Below are 19,891 nucleotides of genomic sequence, written 5' to 3' on the forward strand. Positions count from 1 at the left end.
TGAAGTGATCAGAAGAAGCAGATTGGCTTTTCTTTTCTCCTTTTGGGGTCTGCCTCTTTTGTGTTTCAGCCTTTCCCCCTGATTTTGCATGGCTTTCACTTGCCAGCTTTAATGTTTAAAGGAGCAACTTAGATTGAATGTTATTATTCATAATTTACTCTATGTTCTGTGAAGATGGTTATGTAATAGCAGTAATTGCATCAACTCACCTAATGAGCTTTCCCTCCAGTGCCATGTACAGCAGATTAATAGCCCATGAATTCATTTGCAGCTCGTTGTGTTTCAGAAAAGTATTTGAGGCAGCAATTAATAAACTGCTAAAGAAAATAACATAAAAAATGATTTTTTTTATTATGTTAACTCTCCAGCTGAACAATTTATTGGCACCTTTCATGATGCAGCTAAGTAAATTCTCTCCTAATTCCTCAAGCAAAGTGTGATTAGTGAACCCTGCTCAACTCAAGATTGTTTGGTAATTAGTCTGATCTTTATATCCTAAAATGTTAGGGGAAAGTATGAATAGCATCCTAAGGTTTGCTTTTTCTTCTGTTCATTGCCTTTCAGGCATTACACAAATAGCTGTAACTTTAAACCATAAACACGCTGGTGCTGCGTTCCCCCCCCCCCCCTTTCTTGCATAGAAAACCCATAATTGTGTAAACTAAGAATTGAAGACCCCAGCCAATAAACAATCCCTGGCACTGTTTCTGTGCTGCTTGTTGTTGGCTCCAGCATCCCGTACCTCCCAAGTGGTGGGACGGAGCCCAGAGCAGGGACGCGGAGAGGGTCAGGGGGTGCTGCTGCCCTGCAGGAAGATAAAACAGGGGTCGAATGCCACTGGGGAGGAAGATGCCAGGAGAAAGGCACAGAGAGGGAAGAGAGGGCTGGGAACGTCCTGTGTTTTGCAGTGTCAGAGGGAATGAGGTGATTGAAGCAGATGGGAGAAGAGCAGCAGTGAGATGCCAGGGCTGCGTCCACCTCCGTGGGAGAAGTGTCTAGAGGAGGGGGGAGACATGGCTGAACGGGGCCCATCTTGCCAGGCTGCCCTAGAATTATTTTTTCCATCTTTTTTTTTTTTTTTAATGTCTTTATCAAGTTTTTCATGTTTTACATCATTTCTTGTTCAAAAAACCCAGTTATCTCTCCTCCCCACTTTTATCCAAAAGAAGCACTAGGCCTTGGCTTGTCTTCAAAAGTAGTAAAATATATATATATTTTAAAACCTTTTCCCTCATTTTGGGCTCTTGAGGACTGAGTAAGCATAAAGGGAATTCCTTCAATAAGCTCATACAGAGATTGATTACATGTCCTCAGCTGGAAGTTACATTAAGACTTATTCACTAAGGTATAGCTACCGTGGTGAACTTTTCATCGCTCTCTGCTGTCTCTATGACAACACGGATCCTGGCAGAAGTTACCAGGGCTCGTGTGCTCTCCGCAGCCTTTGTCTGCATCCATCAATCCTAGTCCTTGGCAATGGTAAATGTGTGGCTTTCTTACGTTTTTGCTTAACAAGGTGTTTTATTAAAGTTGGGGCACTTCTAAAGTTATTATGCTAATCATTTGTACTGCAGTACCCGACCGTGCTCTGAAAGAGATGTGCTTTACGAAAGGAAAAAGTGTCAATGAGATATTAGTGGACTTTCTGAACGCCTCTTGATCTTGTCCTGGGGAAGAAATTCAGCTGAATGGCACAGAGTCCTTGTACAAGTAACTTTTTTGTTACAGGTGAAACTTAGAGATAACTAGACCCAGTGAAAAGTGTAATGCACATACAATCTTAATTTCTGTTTAGACCCACAGCACACTCCAGAGCAGTACGTGTTACTGCTCAGTGGCTCTACCGAAGTCCTCAGACTTGATCGAACCCTTTCTTCTTTTAAGGTAGCACATTTCGCCAGAGCCCATGGAGTGGCTAATGCCTGCCTGTTGATGCTAGCAGCTCAGGTTTCTATGGTGGCCCTGCCCTGTGCCACCTCCTCCAGAGCTCCGGTTCTTCAATCAGTAGAGTTAGTGGCACTGACAGAGGCAGAACTTCCCATTTTTTTCATTTCACACCTTTGGGGTTTTTTAGGGATCATCACATGCTTTCTTTAGTCAGATTCCCAGTAAAAGGCATTGAGGGTGAATATCTGTTACAAAGCCACTTCTTGTGTGGATCTCGTTGTTTCTGTGTAATTTTTCTGTAATTTCTTATCCGCCACTTTGTTTTTGGGGTGTCTGTGGGGGGAGTTACAGCATTATTTTGGATCGTACATATGAAAACACTGGCTCCATGCATTTGTGTTGGCATTGCAGGTGGCCTTTGCCTCTTCTTGAGTTTAGTATCCCAACTGCTTTCATGGCAGGAAAAACCCTGGGTTATCCTTTCTGCCTTGCGCTGTGCTGGGCAATGCTGCTGTAAGAGCAGATGGGAAATCTGGAGGTAGCCTGTCCCTGCCCCGGTCCACGCGCTCTGAAGCACAGGGCTGAGGCCACGCTTGCTTGGTCATGCAGACATAACTGCTGAGACCCCAATCCCATGACCTCAAAAGCTTTGTTTCAGAGCTTCCATTCTTCCTTTATGCACTCAGTTCACTGCTCCGTATTCCTCATTCGGATCATTTTCTTGTTCGGGGGCACAGGGCATCTTTGATGCCTCTCTTTCTCCTAATTGCAATTGCGCTGTGTGGGTTGTGCTTTCTATACTGGCACCTTGTGGTTTCTCCACTATCTCTTTTTCTCCCTTTGAATGCTTTTTTTATTTTTGGATGTTGAATTTGAAGGATGGAGAAATGTCGATGAGATAAATATCAGTCTGGGAACGAGCAAATTGCCAATGTCCTGGGCCTTGAAGCTAAACATGGCTTATTTGGTTGTCAGGCCAACCTGAAAATGTTATCTACAGTAGCCAAGGTTCATGAGAAATGCAGTAAATTGTTCCCAAGAGTTCTGGGAAGTCTGAACTGCAGCAACCCGAATGTGCCTGAAGGACTCTATCAGAGGAGACACGTATTTGGTCCTTCCCCTTAGAAGAAACATATGTGAGAATGCGTACAACTTCCTGACGGTTTATGTCTGCAAACTTACTTCTTCGTTTTCCTGGCGATCGCTGTACTGGAGATGTTCTCGGGTAGGATAGGTGCCTCTGCAGAAGGCAAAGGAGCAAAGCCCGTGCTGGCCTCTCTGTGGAGAGCAACTCCTGTGCTGATGGCGTGGAAGATAAAAAGCAGGCACTCGGAAACCAGTAAGCTCTCAAAGACGGTTTAGGAAGATCTCTACATAAGTAGATGAGGCCATGGATTTCCCTCTGCTGCTGTCAGGCTCCTACGGCTTGCTTTCATCCGCTCTATGAATTGTTATAGCAGAGGGAGTTTTCCATTGCCGTGCCTGCGATAAGCCGGCTGACACGTTGCAGCTCCTCCTGCTGGGATGCTGGCCCTAGGACTCTGCTCTAAAAATAGCCTCAATTTGTTTTCAGTTTGACTTGGTATCACATGCTCAATTTAAAATACATCGGAACAGTTAATCTCCAGTTCCTCAGCTCTTGCGTGGAAAGTGTACAGGATTTTTTTAAAGTTAGATGGCATACAAGCGGTACAAATAACACCCTTTCTATCCTATGTTAAATAACGCTCTCCGCTTAATACTAACAAAAGGAAAAAGAAAGGTTGTAGGGCATTGGGATTTTTAATTTCCTTTGACCCAAAGTGAACAGAAGTATTTCGGTACTTGTTGGCATGCTTGCATGTTTCTGAAAGCTCTTAAATTTTTAAATCTAAGTCTTAAGAAAAGTCTGTCAATCAGACGGCAGCTCTGAAACTGACTTTAACAAGTAGTAGCTTAAAGCCCTACAGGCGGTGCCTGTGGCTGATAAGCATTTAATCAGCTGCAGGATCATTTCTCAGCGCCATGCATCCATAACCGGTTGCTTATTGTCGATATAAACAGATTTGATGAGTAAATATGAGGAAATTGTCTGACTTTTGGAGACATTTACCTGAATTTTGAGAGTTAAAGCTAAGTGGAATTCTTCCTTTCCCCTGGCAAAAAGTGCAACAGAAAGCAAACATGCTTTTAGTTGGATTACAGGCATGGTTAGTCATCTGACAGACAGTTTTAATGGAGTCAGAAAGACATGCTGGGGAAACATGCTGACCTACTTTTCTTTTCTTACTTTCTTTCTTTCTTTTTTTAAACTTTTAAGCAAGTGAAATGTTAATTTAAAAACTCCCCATAAAGTTAGATTTTGCTGACGGAGCTCATTTTGTGATTAGTTTATTTACGCTTCTGCTTGGGGTATGATAGATGGTTTTGGTAACGGAATTTCATCAGGTTGTTTTTGTTTCTGGTAGGAAATTGGGTTACATCTGAGAAATCCATGTTCTTCCCCCTTCCCAGGACAAGGCAATCGGCTTCAAGTTAATGAATGATTTAAGTCCAGTCCTCTGAGGGAAGACTTTACAAACCATTTAAAATGACAGACTAACAAAGCGTATTACGTTTGTATCATTTTCAATGCATTATATTTTTAAACATTTTTCGTCTTTAAACGTGTGGGAAGAGGGATTACCAGCAGGTTGCGTCATGCATTTTGCATTTGGGATTGTTTTTTCCCATGTTAAGTAGGTCGATGCTCCACCATCAGTCTTTTCTTGGAGGCAGAACTCAATGTATTTAAACCTGGGGAACTCTGAACCATAAAACTTGAGAGCCTGGGAAGACTGCATTGAATTAAATAGGAAAACTTAGCAGTGAGGGTGGATTAAAACATCACAAACAGGAATACTAAATGGAATGATACTGGAAGATAAGGGAAAGCTTTTTAAAAATGCTGCAGGCATCACCGCACTCCCTCCTTCAGCAGCGGGCACACGTGCAATTCCTCAGATGGCTCAGGGGTGCCGGGTGGCTGCCTCTCTGGTGGGAGATGTGCTTTACTCCCTTGGCAGCAGCACATAGTTTTGGTGAAGACATCACCGCGCGGTTGAAGGAGCGGGAGAGGTCGTCGTTCCTTGATCCACCAGTTGATCTAGATTCACCTTTTTCACCTGCTCCATCTTCTCCTATTTCCATCGTTAGCAGGTTTCCCGCTGTCAGTCAGCCCTGGTGGAATGGGTGCTGCTGCAAATCCTTTGCTTCTTCCCATCTCTCCTGAAAAAAAGTTCTGGTTTCTTTGGTTTTATTCTGTTCTTCTGGGTTTTGTTCTATGATTCTGACTCCCAACTAGCTGATTACAGTTTGCATTACGGAAATAGTAACACAATGTAAGAGAGGTGGAAAAAATGGAAATTGCCAGGAATTGCAGGAGTTTATGGGGAGTAGTATTACTTTTCAAAGAATCCACAAGTTACGTGTGCTCTTGTGAAGCATAGTACTTTTACTTGCTTTCTTATGTTGTGTACTTTTAGAGGATGTCCCCGTGGCAGAGTAAAGATTGAGATGTATTTTTTACCTTTTAAAAATTTGGTATAAGCACAGGCTTTAGCTATTTTCTAACCTAGGGGCATCGGTAGAGAAGGCATCAGCCCAGGAAGACAAATCTGCAGTAAATGAAGGTCCTTATGTGATGAGCTGCTGCACCTTGCGTGCTCAGCATCCCTTACTGCACCGTTGCTGCGTGAGCTGCTCCTTATGTACAGGGACTGTCTTCCCCCTGTTTCACTTGCCATAGCACTTCTGGGTGACCCATGGCATGATTTATTTTGATTCTAGTGGAGAGACAGTGGAGAAGAACTGCTCAAAAAACTGTCACTTCTGAAACTTTATCAAAGTGGGGTTTTTTTCTGATCCAGAAGAATCATTGATACTGGAAGATGGAGCATTAGGATTAGTGAAGCTTGAGTTACTCTCTGGCCATACTGGTCTGTCTTTGTTGGGCAGGGAGCAAGCCAGGGCTCTTGTGCTTCAAATTAATGTCTCATAAAGATGGATGTGGAAGTTCAGAGTTCAGTGTGTATTTGGTCTCGTAGTCCACACATATAGCGCCATGCCGTCTGGTTATCCCATTGAGAACCTCAGGAATCAGACCCGTGCAGTCCAGATCCCTGTTACAAGTGACATGGAGAACTGTTAGTTCATAAGAGGCTTTTGACAGCCTCCTTCTACAAGAAGGGTGCTCAATTTGCCCCTTCTTGTAATTTGGAGGAGAAGCTCGGTGCATACTTTTTTTTTCCTCTTTGATTGCCTCTTCAGGTGAACACTGCTGCTAAATCAGAACACCCAGAAAACAATTTTAAGCTGAAAAGACTGAGCATAATAAAAAAGAACAAAGGCAAGAAGATGGTTGATACTAAGCTAAAGAAACCCCATTGTGTTCAACCCTCTCCCATAACAGAGTGAAAAAGTACACATAAGAAGAAATATTTTGTTACTTTAATTCTGCAGAAAGCTTAAGTGCTGCTTGTCCTAAAGAGAATGTCAAAGCCTTTTCTTGGCAACTTTTCCAGTTGTTTTCTAAGTCAGTTACAGCTATGCACATGTTTATTATGAACATTTTTCCCACTAGAGTTTTAAGCATGGCAAGGCGTAAACATATATAAAACCATACCGGCACATCAGCTGCCTCCCACAGGGTATGCAATATTAAGCCCCATGTGTTTTGGGGTCTGCTTTCGTGGCTGGGGGGAGTGAGGTGGGAGGATAACCCTGTGGTTAATGGGCCTTGCAGTAATGGAGGAGGAACATTTTAAAATATTCTCTGGAAATCAGGATGTGGGAAGAATAAGGCAATTAAGAGGAATCACTAGATATCCTGTCCTAACAGGTTATTATATATATTTTTTAATGAGTATTTAATCTCTAATGCTCTGTGATGGATTAGAAAAGAGGGGGAGTCAGGCCTCTTTCTGTGCATACTTTTATGTTTCCCCTTCAGTGAACATTTTCTCTGGGCAAATTGTTTAACTTGCACTGGTTAGAGGTGTTGCAGCACAACAGAGCTTCGCTGGAAAATAACGCCGGGTTGAATCCCAAAATGCCCAGTTGTCAGCATCGTGTTGTGTTCAGATTTGCACAGTCTCGGGATGAGTTACAAAGGGGGCCAGGAGGGATCCTTGTCAGTTCCTGCCCTCCACGCTGTGTGTCCCAGGCCCCGGCAGACTTGTGTGCACCGTGTCTGCTGCACAGCCTGGGGCCGGTGGGGCAGTCCTGCAGCTGGCTGGGGAGGTTCTTTCAGGAACTGAACAAAGCTCTGCTTTCGGAAATCTGAGTTTTCAGCCAGTGCTTCTCATGGGGGTTGTAGCCCAGGAACAATATCCTGAGAACCTCATAAAAAGCCTGTTGTAAGTGCTTCTTGCATCAGGCGCTTGCCACAGTCTTGGAGAAGACCATCCTAGCTGGAAGGAGGTACCAGACCTATATATGATGAGTTCAGGGCCCAGTCCCTGTTGAAGGACATGAAAGATTTGTCATTGGCATCAATGAGATAAGATGGGGGTAGAAACCTCTAGTAATGCCAGTTAATCCTATGCTGGGTAGTTGTTTGTAATGTCAACTGGGGACCACCACCCTCATTTAAGTAAGGCCCAGCTGCGTGTTGAATTCAGACGCCTCACCCCAGCCCTTGGCTTCCCTTTCAGACGTCATCTCACGTCCAAGTTGCATCCTTTGTTTTCATAGAGAAGTCTGGGAAAACTAGGTCAGTTTATCCAAGTAGAAATTATTATTTTATTGAGTTAACTCTGTGGTGACCTGCTGCTTGTTTGCCTTCTCAAAATGAACTCCCTTGTGTGCTGGAAGTTGCAGAGGCCTCAGTAATCACTTTGATTTCAAATCAGCAATAAAAAGGCTGCTTTTTTTAGTATCTTGGTGCTTCCCAGAAACAAGTGTCTGTCTGCTTTGCTCCTTGTATGATCACTACATCAGGCTGATCTGGTGTGCTGTGAAAGCACTTCATGTGAAAAGGTTACGTGCTGGCTTTACTGGGGATATTTAAAAGATCTTACGGAGAAATCAGGATTTGATGCTGCTTGACCCTGTCTGGCAGAATTAAGCTCTTTAAGCCAGTCCTGTAGTTACTAGCACGCCTTATTTTTAAATAATCTGGTCCACTTACTCCTGCTTACTCAGAACTTAAGTCCCAGACAAGAAAGCAATTTTTTTTTTTTTTTTTAAATGAAAGAGTAGTTGGAACGTATTTTAAAGAACTTCTTTGGCATTGTATATAAAAGATAAAATATATCAAAATAGACAGTCTGATAATTAGGTGCAGGCTTGTGGAGTGATTCATGTCATAACGTGAGTGCTGAAACAGCTGAGGCTGCTGCAGGTGTGTTAAGGGAATTCGACCCCGTAATGCCATGATGCTTCTGCCGCTACATAAAGCAGAGGAGTACAGATGTCAGGAGAGCCTGCTTTAATAGATGAAAAGCAGTATTTCCGCGTGTGAATTATGGATGGAGCAGTGTTTATTAAACACACAAGCAACAGCCTTTGTCTCCCAGGCGCATTTTTTGCTTTGTAGAGTCGCGTGAAAGCCTGCTGCCATCCCAGGCACAGAGATCCCGGCTGCGAGATCAGGCTTCGGCGGCTGCAGGTTCAGCCCCGCTGGGGCTCGGCGATGAGTTACGCTGCGCACAGATGGAAAGGGCCATCCTGCCGGAAGGAAAACCTGGGACGCCAGAGGCATTTCAGGTGTCTCTGCTCGACGGTGTAGCATTTTGGGGTGGGCAGTGAGATAATAAAGTAGATAAACTTGTCTACCTGTGTCAGCTGCCAGCTGTAGCAGGGCTTTTACGGGAATCTGGTGATGATGCCAGCCCGGCACTCCCAGAGACTCCTGGCTGGCTTGGCTTGGCCTTCCCAAAAAGAAAAAACCCCCTGACCTCACTCCTTTCTTTTTCCTTAGGTTATGGTTTGTGGAAAAAAAAGATGATGCAATCTTAAAAAAAAATAAAATAAGTACCCCACCCCAACAACAAATCAACAGATTTGCAGACTGTTTATTCCAATTGCTCAGCTTTTGGGAAGGGAGAGGAAGCAAACAACACGCTAAAATGCAGTCGGATGCAATAGCCTTGTTTCAGCATGTTATTTTACCATTTGATAAAACCATTCTTTTAGTATTGCGGCAAAACAATCCTAATGACAGGCACTATTAATGAAAAAATCGCCCCCAGCTGCAGACCAAGCCCATGGGCAGGTGCCGATACATGCCCACCAGCTGCGTTGGACCGCACATGGATATGAGGCTTAAACAGTGAATTTTGTGGCTGATCTTCTGGAGCTTTTACGTCCACCTGGTTAAGTAACGCAGGTCTTCCCTTCTCTTGCTCCTGGGCTGCCTCTCCTGATGGAGCAGGTCGTTCAGCTCCAGCCGGCTGGGAGCAGAGCCCGGGCCAGGAGGATGAGCATGGCTGGGGAGCCGCATCCCCGCTGCCCACCACTTCAGGGGCCAGCCCTGGCACCTCAGGAGCCAGGAAATAACCTCTTGATCTTAATTTTTTTATTTTACTTTAATTTTCTTTTAGTAGTAGGAGTATCAACAAGCCTTTGTCCTTCGGAAGGAATTTGCGGAAGCTCATAATGGCGTGTTTTCCACATTAGCTTCAGAGGAATAGGTAAATAGTAGCTGAGCTATTTCTTTGCTTTTATTATCCCTGGCCTAGTGGGAGGCCAGGGCTGCAAGCTGCCGAGGCTGTAACATGGGCTAACGCTGTGATTCAAGACTACGGCTCCCTTTCTTAAAACGCGCCAGGAACAACTGTTCCTCCGCCTTCATGAGCTCAATTTACGGTTACGGGAGGCAGTGAGTTCTTTGTGCTTGACGAAGTACACCGTGCACGCAAAGCCTCTTCAGATGTGTTGTCAGTTGGCAGCTCGCTCACTCGATGCACCTTTACACAATTGCACAAGGCACCAGGAGGTACAAATGTGAAATTTAGCCTTGGGGGCAAAACAAAGAAATGAAACTTAGATATGAATGCGGTGTTATCCATCTGCAGGTACAGATATTAGACCTGATCTCCTACTACGCTACTGTAGTTTTACACTAATAGGACTCTTCTGTGATCGGTGGAACAGCACCCCTGCAAGACAAAAACAGTGGTGGTGATAAGTTGAGGCTGTTATTTTGAATTCTGGTAAATAATGTAGGATTGAACCCTGTTTGGGGAAAGCCAAACTGCATTCACTGCATGAAACCAGCCGTAATAAAAGGCAGAAATGCAGGTGGCGTGCCGTCTCGGTGTTGCTCCTGAACTTCTGCTCTTCCTTCTGGGGAGCCGTTGCTCGGGGAGCCGAGTGGCCATGTGTGAGCAAAGGGAAAGGGGGTCTTCCAGCTCACCTCCTGTTTTTCCTCCCCTGACAGAATTGTAGCCCTTCCATTTGCTGTCCCCTAAAGTCTGTTTTATCGTATGTAGTCAGAACGCCTAGATTTGTCCCATAGCCGAGACTCATTCATTACATGGAATGAATGTCCTCATTATGGAAAGTTGTTTTGTTGAAGGGGTCCGTTAATGGCACTGTCAGGAAAGAGGCTGCAATTTGTCATGGTAGGTAGCTTTCCCGTTAGGTAAAAAGCAAGTCGTGTTCTTCTCCTCTGTGCACGTTAGGGTGAGAAATAAAATACTTGCAGCAGGTTGAAGTGAACGAAGTGCTACAGTCAGGCCAGGCAGCAGGCAGGAACAGGGTGCAGTGTCTAGTCTTAGTGTACAGCCATGCGCTTCCCTGGCCATCAGCAGTCCTGGATAATGCCCAAAAAATTGGATTGATGACTTTGGATAACCCCGGCTTCTCCCAGTTGCGAGGCATCGTGCTACCATGACTGTCTCCTAAAAGAAATTAATGTAATATCTGTAGATGAGGAGACTGGTTTACCTTTTGGTGACCCTGGAGAGAAAGGTCATGTTTGGGGTATTTTTGCCTGTAATTGGTTATCCATAAAGAGTTAGTGTACTAGGCTTCAAGATTGTAGCTCAAAAGGGCAGTTGCTTTGAGAAGATAGCTCGAAAGGGCACTTGAACAGCTGAAATCAGACGAGACAGGTTTAATGGCCTCTTAGTGACTTCTGACTGAAAGTTCAGAGTTTGAAATTTAGAGGTTTTTTCTTTACCCAGCCTGTGGTAAAACAAATGCCCTATAGCTTAATAGAAGTTTAATTTCAGGCTTAGTATTTAGAAGCGGTTTTCAGCTGCTGTATACGGACTTGGTCACTTCAGCTGTAAGGAAGAGAAAGAATAATCACATTGTGTTTGTGGTCTTGTGTATTTTTAGCTAATGTGTTAAGACATTGCAATTCCAGAAAAGCCATCTTTCTGTTCCCCAGAGTATTTCAGTTTAACCAGCTGTATGCAGAATTTTATCCAGACTGCCACAGAAGCTACTAGTAAATCCACTGGGATTTTGAAGCTGAAACAGTAGACAGTAAGCACAATACTTCATTTCCCTGAGGCTTTTAGTTTCTTGGGGATTCTTCCATAGGCTGGCACTGGGAGGTGGGATAGCCGCAGAAGCCCCCTGAGTTTGGGAAACCTCCCACGGTGGAGTGATTGATTCCCAAAGCTCCTTCCCATTCCTGCACTGGGCAGGGAAAAGGGATGATTGGCAATATCCACTGGGTGATGCTATTACTCTGCAAAACCTGTTGCAGGTGGCATGGTAGCTCTTAATAAAAATTGCAGTTTTTACATTTAGAGTAAGGAAGTGATCGATTTCATGCAGAATACAGGGAGAGATGGGGCAGGGCATGAGCGAGGAGGGAATGACAGATGTGGAGATTAATTCAACGGCAGCGCAAGATGCATGGGGACATTGTGGGATCTGCCTATGGAGACGCTCCATCTCACAGATGGGAATTTCTGACTATATTAAGTAACTTGAGGTGATGCCTATGTGAAATACAGATGGAAACATATCAGTGAGTAAATTTTGTCTTAGTCAAGCAGTCTCAGCTGCTAAGGGTATGTGCATTATCCTATTTCAGACTGGCAATTAGTTGATGATATTAAAGCACTTTGAAAATGGAAATCGCAGGGCAAATACTATTTAAACAGCTTATCATTAAATGTATAATCCAGTCTCTCCTCCTACTTTGGTTGCAATGTGTAGGGACATGGTAAGGCAGATGGAGGAGTCTGCTCTCCATTCAGCCCCTGGTGTGGATTTTGGTCTCTGTACATCCTGGCTCCAACTCAGCTGCTCCCCTTTCCATCTCTTCTGCCAGCCCGTGCCCACATGCTGCCAAACACATTTTCTTCTAGTTTTGTTCGACTTGTTTGCTTTCTTTCTGGTTTTGCTACTTCTTAATTACTGATTTGTTCTTAGGACCTGGTCTTTTGGGGGGGGGGCTGTTTTCATTTGTATTTCTGGAGTCCCTATTTTTATTCTTTGGGCAGTTGTTATTGTGTTTGCCATCTTCTGCAGAACTTGAAGCAGTCCTGAAATACTATAGTCAATACAAAGGTAGGCATTACTGGTATATTCATAGACCTGGGAACAGTTTATGGGCTTTTGTTTTGTTGGGTTTTTTTTTCCGGCTGAAGCACTTTATGGAGCCATCTGCAATATTCAAGCCAAATGCACCTTTAGAACCAGTTTTTTTTACCTTCAGCTGTGGTTTCACATCTTGGATTGGCAGTTCTAGATATCCAAAGTGTGGTAGATGTTGGCTTTGCTTCTGGATGTCTTAAAATCAAAAAGAGAAAAAAAAAAGCCCTTAAATGATAGTAAGGTGAAATAATAAAAATAATAATTTAAAATAAATTTGAAAAAAAAAAAAGAATACCAAAGCCATATCTTTTAGCTGTCTTCAAGGGTTATTTTTCTCAGCCTGTTATTCTGCATTGGCTTGCCAATTTTGGTCCTACATCTGAGTTCAGTTAGTATTGTTTTTCTTCAAGGGACTAGAAGCTCCATTTTCGCTCATTCCATCTACTAATATTTCAGGGATGTGACAATATCAGGTGCCAAATTTCATGTCAAAAATAAAATTTTCAGGCTGATGGAATCCTTGAAACCACAGATCAAGTTTCAGGCCAGTTAAATAAAGCTGTAGAGCATCCATTTGTATCTTTCATTCATATAATGAAACCTGTTCTTATAACTCAGTTCTTGATATATTAACCCCGCAGTTATCCTCATACATAAATGGGAGATGTGTTGCTTTCGTCGGTTATAATAGGATATAACCATATAAATCCCCTGTGCGTGAATGGAAAAATAGAGGCCCTTAGGCTATAGGTATCAAAGGTCTCCCCTATACTTACAATAGCCTAATAAGGTTATTTTGGAGGCATAGGTAATTACTCACAGACTCCCTATAGCTAGTGATTCATTGTTCACTACTGAAACATTTCTAAATGAATTATGTTTTAAACAAGCAAATCCTTGGCCTTGTCTTTTATGGCGGGGGGGGGGAAGAAGTGAAGGGACACAAAATTCCACAATTTTCTGTGTTAAAGCACACCACTTGCTAGTTAAAGGGTCCCTCATATTTGAACCAATTTAAATGTACCATCGTGCTTCTTGCTTTTTTGATTCCATGAATGTGTATTTCTGAATTTCACATTTTGATGAAAATATTATTGTTGTCATTAATTTGATATTTAGAAAAGACTGTGGATACAAGAGCTCGGTGCAATGAATAAAACAGTTGGAGTTAACTGTCCCTGGGGATAGAATCAATCACTGTTGTAGAAGAGGGTGACATTTAAAAAAGAAACTCAGAAGAAAATGTCATGCTTAAAAAATTAGATTTAAACGCACTAGCTCCTGATTGATTTTTATTGCACTCAGATGGATACACTGATTGATTATCAGCCTTACAAATGTTTAGTACCTTTCTCACTTCTCTAATAATCAGAATAATCTAATTTTCAATGTCATTTAAGTTACCGTATTCAAGGTTATAATAGATCATATTTCTAATAAAACAGAGCAATTATGTAATGAATAATACAAAGCAGTAAGGCAGAGTTCAGATTCACCTTCGTAAAAAAAAAAAAAAAAAAATTAAAAAAAACTACCACCAGTGGCTGGAAGAGCCAGCGTACATGAAAGCAGCCGGCAGGACAATGTCCCCTGGATTTGGGGTGGTTTTCCCTGTTGTTGAACCGAAGGTCCTGGAGCGTTGGTCGGGGCGCGTTTGCCATAGCTGAACGTGATTTCTCAATAGGAAACCAGGGGCGGGCTTGAATTCTGTAATATATGTGCTCCCTCTGTGCCTGGGGAAAAACGATAGCGTGCCAGGTGCTTATGAAATGCCTTCCATGATTGTTTCTCTGTGCTCCCTGTTAATTTTGATACGTGTCTGTAGAGTGATACTATCTCACTTAATTTGAGATGCTTTCTTGTGGCAATTGTACCCGACAGCTGACATGGTTGATTTCTCTGAATCAGCTACAAAATATGTAGTTTCCAGTGTGTTTCGCTTTTGTACTCGAAGCCCCTTACATGACTGTGTACTTGTTATTGGCTTTGTCCATTAGAAACGAGAGTTTTGTATTTGAAACGTGCTCTGCCTCCGATCCTTCTCCATACGTCAAAGCTCAGTTTTGGCATGGGGATTTGTTTTAAGATAGTTTCCTGTTCTTTTTTAAAGACTGAGCAGTTTTGCCTAAAAGAAAACGTTATTTCATCTGGAAATCACGACCTAGGAAAGCCAATCTATTTCTAACAACCTGGTGTTCTGCATATTTTAATGCTATGTTTGGCTTGTGTTTGCATTGCTGCTAAAACCTGAACAGGAGCCTTACCATTCTGAATTGGTGGTGCGTCAGTTTGTCAAGTGTGATTGTCTTGCTTTCAAGATGGTTATTTTGTTCCTTTTCTGGAAAAATCAACCTCATCTCTCTGCCCTCTTCCACCAGCTCCTAGGCATGGGAGCCACGTGTGATGTGCAGCTGGATGCTGGCTTTGTCCGTGGGGTGGGAGAGCCTGGTCCAGCAGGAGCAGTGGCATCGAGGATGCTAAATCTCTCTTGGTTCGAAGTTTTTCAAGGTGGCTGTTGTGAAAGACGTCCTTAGGGGCTGCCATTTGTCACCTTGAGCACAGTTTATTGAAGGGTGATGGGGAGAAGGATGACGCACGGTATGTGTGGGGCATTTATCCTGAGGGATCAAACTTGGCAGTGGCAATAAGTAAGTGTTTTGCATATTTGACTGAAATGGTCCACAGCTGCTAACTTCTGCCAGAATTAGACATTTTTAGCAGCTGCTGCTGGAATTGGAGAAGTCAGAGTGTAAAGGAGATGACCAAGACCTGCGGGTTTCCACCCTAGCAAGCAGCTTGGTGCTCCTGGAAGCCCCGGGTGCAGTGCTTACCATTGTCCCTACCACCCGCCTGTGGCACCACTTGCCCGCGGTGTCGGGCAGCCCAGGCTGCCTGGCATTGGGCAAGGGACCCATGGCTTCCCCAGGTGCAGGAGAGCGAGTCTCTGCCCGGAGGGGAGAGTTGGCAGATCCGCAGCGGCCCTGCCCCAGCTCACCTCTGATTTCTCTTCTCATCAACGCTCGCAAACAAAAGGAGTCTTTTTTGAAAACCTACCCTGCGCCCAGTGCTGTGCAGTTACTGACTTGCTCTATGTGCTTTATGGTGCTTTTGAGATTTGTTAGCTTAATGAGTAACTTCCAAAATATTTAATGACAAGAGAAGTGTGGTTTTACAGGAATGCAAACTAACTGGAAACACTAGTAGCTGTCGCTACAGGAACAAAACCAGTTAACTAGTACACAGAGCTCTTCAAAGGTCACGGGGATCTCCGAAAGGCAAAACTGCAATCATAGCATTTCAAGTCATGAATTTATAGCTGATTAATCATTATAATATATGAAAGGTGCTGTCTAACTGTCTTCTGGGCATCTGGGGAAGCAAAGGTTATACAAGTAATTGGAAATACTGTGTTGCGAGCTTCTTCGCTGGGCAGGTTTGTGCCACCTTTGACAAAGAGGGGTACGAACACTCGCTATTCCAAAATTTTACCTGATTATCTAGAAACTGCCTAAATGTCTTGGGCTGGATCCCAGACTCTTCTTAGGCCAAGCGGTGACTAAGTCTGGTGGACCTGCGGGGCTTACGTTTAAGACTGGATGATTCCCAGCATTACGACATGCTTGAAATGATCCCGCTCAAGCAGGAGAATTGCTGCGTGGTTGCTAAATGAGAGCACTGGGGTCCTCCGAGAGATGTTTGTGTCTTTCCTATACTTCGTTTCATCTATAGCAGGCCCTGCTTTTCTTGAAAAACACATGCATCCTTCCCTCCCGCAGCTTTCGTGCCCTACCCATCGCTTCAAGCAGAAGAGGGAAAAATGTGCCTGAGGCTGAGGAAGGCAGTGGCAAACCTGGGGTGAGGGGAACAGAATGGATGGGAGAAGAGATGATGTTCAGCCCCTGCACCATCCAGGTTAAGGGGGATGGACGTTTGAGGGTAGGGGGCTGCTCCTGGAAGCTGAGGCAATGGAAAGTGCCTTTGCCAGCTTATGAACCCTGCCGCGGCTGCCTGGAGGTTTCTGGGTGTGGAAATGCAAGTCCTGGCGTGTGTGTCAAGGGGACAGGGGAGCAGTCATGGGAAGATGGATCGAAGTAGACGTGCTCAGGCGTGGGCGTGCGTTGCTCAGCCGTCCGAGCAGCACCAAGACGTGGCTTCCTCACGTACAAAGATACACCTTTTTTCATTCTCTTTCCCCACCACCTTGTTTGTTTGGTTAGGGTTTTTTAACTTCCAGTATTTCTCACAGGGCAAGAGAGCTTCCATACTGTCCCCTGTCGGAAGCTCTTAAATAATGCAGCCGTTTGGTCAGAATTTAGTGCACAAGTAATGAAATTCATAACCCGAGTTTTCTACGGCAGCATTAACTGTGACACAGATTCATCACCAGCATATCATCATTAAAAGGCAGTGGAATTGCATTGGGGATTGATGTGATCATACGCATGTAAAGATCAAGATACAAAAAGGTGTGATTTATGTAATATAAGCATAAGCTGTAATCCAAAACCTTTCCCACATGCGGTATGACAGTTCCTGTTCCCAGAGCAGTGATGGCTTTTAAATTTACTGGGTAAATGTGTGTGTTTATATGTTTTTATTTAACTCTTTTAAACATAGTGTTGTCTCAATCTTTTTCTCTCTCTCTTGTTTTTGGTTTTTTTTTTTTGCATTGAATTATAGTTGTAGTTGAATCTGCGTAATAGTTCAACGTTACTGCAATTCTTCGTATTTTTGGAGCCTGAGTGTTATGTCAGCACTTTATTGTTTTGTCTTACAGGGAATATAGAAACACTGATGTGTCTGATGCAACCTTAGCAAAGACAAATGTTGGAAATATAAAAAGTATACATAAAAGAAGGTGATAAACGTTATTCAGGTTTTATTGTTATTACAAAGGCTATCAGAATTGTAGAAAAAATTGTATCAAAATTTTAGAAAAATGTAACGGTGAATAGTTTTCAGGACATGTTAATTCTTCCCTTCCTGCCCTTTAGTGATTTGTGCCCCAAAAGAAAGACGACAGAGCTGGGCCAGTTTGGTGGTGTGAACTGACCAGCAGCTGTTTTCTCTGGTGGCCTTTGGAGGGGAAGGGACTTCAGGTACAGCTGCAGAGGGAGCTGTGCCGGGGTAGCACGGGAGCGGTGGTGCGGTTCCTGACAGAGTTATCTCCTGGTCTCTGGGAGCTCTTGGCAGCTGCTCCGAAGCCTGGCCTAAATAACGTTTGTCTTCCACGAGGAGTTCAAAGCTGTTGAGATAAGTAGTTTTTAGGCCGCCTGTTTGGCAAATTTGTCAATCAGCTCGTAGAGCTATAAGTAAATGGGGCTTTATTACAAAGACTTATTGCTCTTTGCGGTTGTGTAGGAGTTTACATAATTTTCTAAGGAGCTCTTTTATCTCCCAAGTACAGCGACGATTAGGATTTACTTCTGAAGTGCAGTGGCAGTTTGGAGCACTCGAGACGTATGTGTCGGTCCTGGGTGTTTTTTCAATGCGAGAGACTGTATTTGCGCTCTGCCCTGGGGTCCAGCGAACAAACTGGGGCATTGGCTTTAGGGGGATGTTTGTAAAAAGAAAGGGAGGTCTGACCCTCCACCCCCTAAACCTGGAACTAGATGATCTTTAAGGTCCTTTCCACCCCAAACCATTCTCTTATTCTGAGAAAGTCAAATCTTTAGCGAGAAAACCAGAGCCGTTCATCGCATGGAGTATGTGCCTGACGATCCCGTAAAGGAGCAACAATATTCACTGCACCTACCCCTTGTTTTCTGTTACACATGCTATATTATTTCTGTAGATGCCCCGACTCTGCTGCTTTTCTGCCCCACCATTGTCCCATGTCGCTCTTCATGTTCTCTCAGAAATGACGCATCTTGAACCTGTGCTGTGGATGAGCCTGTATCAAAACCTCCTCTTTCTCCTGAAACATTTAATGTTTGTCTGCTCTTTGCGATTGTTTGTGGTTGACAGACATGGAGGAAGCGACCACAGAAGACTTGGTGCCATGGAGAATGGGCCTAGGGAACCTATGAGGGAAAAGAAGTGGCTCTGGGTGTCTCCCCTTTTTGCTGTGCTTCCCTCCTTGCCGCACAGGGAGATGCGCTTTCTGGGGCGGGACAGTACAAATAAGAATCGGCAGATCTTTGGCATCTAAAATCCCTGGCCATCCTCACGTGCGCCCAGCCCACCAGCTGCACCCTCAGAGTTCAGGGCCCTGGTTTAAATATCATGAGGTTTTGAACACCGCTGAATGTTAGGATTGGTTTTTATTTGTCCAGCAGCGTTTAGTCTTTGGGGCGTTTAATATTGACACGGAGTCTTTGGGGAGAGGGATTGATTTTGTTTGGCTTTGGTGTAAAGCCTTACGCATCTGGTTACGCTTAAGACGTTAGCTTTAGCTAACAACAAGCCTCTTGATAAAATTCACAAGTACTGGCAATACTGTGGACATAGACTTATCTCCTGGGCACGTTTTGTAAAATTAAGCTATTTTCATTAAAAGAACAAAGAGTAGCATGGTGATGGAGCAGCTGTCATATTTTATTACAAAACACAAATATGTGGGAAATCAATTACAGCACGAGTGCTGCACAATGCATATTTCCAGTAATCCCCCATGGCCGGGGGAAGGTAGAAGGCTGATCTGAGTGCAGGAGCAGATGGCAAGCAACTTTAGATAGCTTCACTGCCATTTTTACTCTTTCAAGTGTTTGCACTTCTCCTTTGATCTTCAGATCTTGAGTTAAATGTGTTTCATCTTCTTTCATTTACTGTTTTCAAATTTAACTTTCCCTTTAAATAACTTCTGCTTGGTGGAGTTTGTATTAATATGGATTTTGTTATCTTCCATACTGAGAAGTTTAAAAAGAGAGAGAGTTGCTGTGTTTCTTTAGTGTTGTTCACATCCAATAAAAGGCCCACTGCGTCACTGCAGGGGACTTCGCCATTCACCATGCGCAGCTGTAATGATGCAATGAAAAATTCCCACCTCACAAAGTTACTGCGACACTTAGAGTGCATGTGAATTTGCAGTAGACTCTCTTGGAAGGGAGATAAAATGAGAGCGTGATGGCATGTCCACAGCAAGCACCTAGGGAAGTTTGGTTTCATCGTTATCCCATTAAATTTAATTCCTACCATTGAGTAATTAAGCTTGTGTTAGTATTGTCTGTGCATATAACATTTTTATCTCCACTTAAAAATGATTTACGTTTAAAATAAAAGCATTTTGCAGTGTTTTGAGCGGCAAGAGCAACGTGAGGTGATCCGAATAACCGCGTGATCTGTCTCTCTGCTTTTTCTCTAGCTGTCAGAAATGATAGGAACAAAAAGAAGAAGGAACCTTCAAAGCAGGAATCCACAGAAAACTATGAAATGACAGCAGAGTTGGATGATCTCACTGAGAAGATCCGAAAAGCTCACCAGGAAACCTTCCCTTCTCTCTGCCAGCTGGGAAAATACACTACAGTAAGTATGGTTTGTGACA

At 43.6% G+C, this 19,891-nt stretch overlaps 1 protein-coding gene across 5 annotated transcripts in view; it reads left to right on the top strand.

Moving 5' to 3' along the window:
- RARB (retinoic acid receptor beta) overlaps positions 1-19,891 on the top strand; it is a 334,549-nt gene that overhangs the window by 292,116 nt on the left and 22,542 nt on the right. For all 5 annotated transcript variants that reach the window (XM_063325207.1, XM_063325208.1, XM_063325209.1 and 2 more), the window contains one exon: positions 19,712-19,872. In XM_063325207.1, the coding sequence (XP_063181277.1) occupies positions 19,712-19,872 (161 nt within the window). The remainder of the gene's footprint in view (positions 1-19,711; positions 19,873-19,891) is intronic.

Source organism: Chroicocephalus ridibundus, chromosome 2 (assembly GCF_963924245.1).
Source record: "Chroicocephalus ridibundus chromosome 2, bChrRid1.1, whole genome shotgun sequence".
NCBI lineage: Eukaryota > Metazoa > Chordata > Aves > Charadriiformes > Laridae > Chroicocephalus > Chroicocephalus ridibundus.